At 35.9% G+C, this 3,248-nt stretch overlaps 1 protein-coding gene across 1 annotated transcript; it reads right to left on the reverse strand.

The window, feature by feature from the left end:
- Positions 1 to 1,123: 1,123 nt before the first annotated feature.
- On the reverse strand, positions 1,124 to 3,248 carry LOC116001266. The gene is made up of 3 exons (XM_031241151.1): positions 1,514 to 3,248; positions 1,381 to 1,426; positions 1,124 to 1,289 (listed from the first exon to the last, which is right to left on the reverse strand). Exons 1-3 carry the CDS (start codon positions 3,246 to 3,248, stop codon positions 1,124 to 1,126), a joined length of 1,947 nt encoding a protein of 648 aa, XP_031097011.1.

Genomic DNA, 3,248 nt, shown 5'->3' on the forward strand with positions numbered 1-3,248 from the left:
ATCAAGCCAAAAGTATAACCATATAACTATAATATGAGGAAGAAAAAAACCTGTACATCTCCTTTATACCAATAATCACATAGCTCATTCCAATTCTCAGTTGTTAGACCTTTAGGAACATGTAACTTTGCCTCAGTTGCAGAGTTATATTTCAAGAACTCTTTGTGCAATGCATGCATGCTTGTAGTTTCTATAGCGAACTTTTAGAATGTTCTCCACACATTGAAAGACCCAAGAATCTTCTCGAAAGTTTACAATATCTAACCTCATCTGCCAAAAACAAGGAAAAATATTGTAAATTTTAGAAGTTGGTACCTAATTAAATACTGCAAACAATTTATATATTAAAAGAAACAATGTTTTTAAAGTTTGCAAATATTCAATATTGTTAGATACTTACAAGAAGTCGTTCCCAAGCACAATATTTGGTCGTTCCCAAGCACAATAGTGTAGTTAGAATATTTTATTGGACATGACATGTAATCTCTAACTATTTGGTCGAGTTCATTGGATAACTTAGCTGATTCAATTCGATTTAAAGGACGCCCATGCTCTACATCAACAACAACTTGTAGCTTCTTTCCGGCAACCTCATTCCTTTTAACCAATCCAAATCCCCTTGTCGGTCCTCTACATGGCTTCTTTTTGGATAACCCACCATCTAAAAAATAAATGTGAAATAATAATAATAATAATAATAATAATAATAATAATGTTTACAACATTATAGCGTTAGAATATATAATATGTTTCTATTGATATCATTGGATTTCTTATTTTCAAATTGTAACCTGTGTTTGGTGTTGCATCTGGTGATAAAGAGGATGTCATGCTTTGATTTAGTTGATCTATAGATTGCGTATTGTTCACTTCAAGATTAGATCTTGGAAGAAAAGTTGTAGAACCCAACACTTCAGTATTAGTTGTGAGTGAAATCCCATTAGTGACTTCAGCAGTTGATGATGAAAACTTGCTGCGTTTTTTTGATTGACCAGGTGCCATTTCATACCCTACAAAAGTGAGAGAGAAAAAAATAATTAGCTAAAGTAATGGTTTGCTATTTTTAAATGTCAATTCATACTCTTTAATTAACATACTTTGAGAAAACAATTAAACAATTCACTTATGAATCTTCAATTTCATCAGAATCATCATTCATTTCTTCCTCATTACTATCATACTCAATAGGAGATTCATCTTCATCATCTGATATTACAAAATCTTCCTCTGCTTCAATTCTTTCAGATGGCACAATAATAGCTTCCACAATGTGTGATTCTACATCTACTCTATGCAAGGATGTAGAAATGCCATCAGATAGTCCAATAGTTATGCCATCCAGACGAAGAACAAGTGAGGCCTAGCACTTTAATTGCAAACTTTTGAAGCTCAGGAGTCCCATCTCCATATTGAGTCCACCATTCAACTAAAAAGTAATAATATTAACTATAATTAAGTAACATTTATATTTAAGTAATTTAACTATTAAGTAAGGATTTAAACTTTATATTACCAGGAGTTCTTTTGTGGAGAGTGCTCTTAGCTTGACTCAAGCCAAAAAATCCTTCTCTACTGTGGAAAGCAGTACATTGTAGGTCGGCTTTCTCCATGTCATCTTTATTGGGTATGAGCTTGTCTAAGCAATGGAATAAGCCAAGCTTGATCTCTGGATGTGTAGACAAATCAGGAGAATAGTGACAACGGGGATTTAGATAGTAGGCAGCTGCATGCAAATGTCGGTGCATTTGAAAATCCCATTTGTCATCAATGATCTCCCATATCTCCTTGTAATCGTTTTCTTCTCCACCCAAGTTTTTTGCTATCTTTTCTTTAGCCTCATCCATAGAATTATAAAGAAAACCCATAGCAGGCTCTTTGTCTCCATCTACTAGCCTCAACACTTCGACCAATGGTTTTGTGGTCTTGATAGCATAAACCAAACTAGGCCAAAAGTTGTTATCCTTCAAAATTATTTTTCTAACTTCCTTCCCATCAGCTTTGCTTGCATAACTACTGTTTGTCCACTTTTCAGAAGTGAACATAGCTTCCAATGGTTGCCTCACTTGATAAATGCTTTGCAACGTCAAATATGCAGTGGCAAATCTAGTGGCAGCCGGCCTAATAAGCTCTCTATTCGTGAATTGCCCCATCAAGCTCAATACCCAAGAGTGATTATAAATGTAGTTGCTCACTTTCTTTGCCTTGATCAAAGCATTCTTGTGTTGTGGCAACTCTCCAATCTTCTCTAGCATTAAATCAAGGCAATGTGCAGCACATGGAGTCCAATATAAATGCTTTCTCTTCTCCATAAGCATTAACCCCGCTGCACGGTAGTTGCTTGCATTATCAGTGATCACTTGAACCACAAGTTCTTCTCCAACTTCCTCAACAACCTCATCAAGCAACTTAAACAACAATTTAGCATCCTTAACATGTTCAAAAGCATCAACACATTTAAGAAATACTGTGCCACTTGGATTATTAACAAGGAAATTGATTAGACTCCGATGTCTAACATCTTGCCAACCATCAGACATGATTGAAACTCCCGTTAGTGGCCATGTACTCTTAATGTCATTAACAAATCCTTCAGTTGTCTTAAATTCTTCCTTCAAAATCCAAGTCCTAAGCTCGTACATGCTAGGAGGCTTAAATCCCCGACCATATGCACCAATTGACCGAAGCATGCTCACAAATGAAGGACTCCTTGCCACATTGAATGGTATTGCATTTTCATAGAAAAACCTCCCAACATCTAAGCAAACTTGTTTACGTAGTTCCTTTGCATTTTGAGGTGATGTAATAGTGATTGTTTCATCACCACCAACATTCCCTTTCACCATAAACCTATCCATAGGTCCTCGGATACCTCTATTGGAAATTGAACCACCGGAAGCAACCTTATCTTCATTCTCACCTTCCCTCCCACTTCCAAAATATGAACCAACTTCAACACATTGCTCAAACTCCATTTGTGCTAAGTTCTTTCTACTTGCCAATTTGTTCAAAATATCAACATATTCTTGCTTAACTTCTTCGGGTACTTTAACACATGGTGCAGCATTTTTATTTGTTCCGGCAAGATGATGCTTAAACCTTGACACCCCTCCTGTGATAGTTTTTTTACAATAATTGCATATGACATATTTGTAAGGCTTCTTTACTCCACCTTCATGAACTAATTCTACACAATGCTTCCAAGCCGGATCTTTCCCTACACCACTCTTTGCACTATTCTTGTTCACCAT

Source organism: Ipomoea triloba, chromosome 13, assembly GCF_003576645.1.
Source record: "Ipomoea triloba cultivar NCNSP0323 chromosome 13, ASM357664v1".
NCBI lineage: Eukaryota > Viridiplantae > Streptophyta > Magnoliopsida > Solanales > Convolvulaceae > Ipomoea > Ipomoea triloba.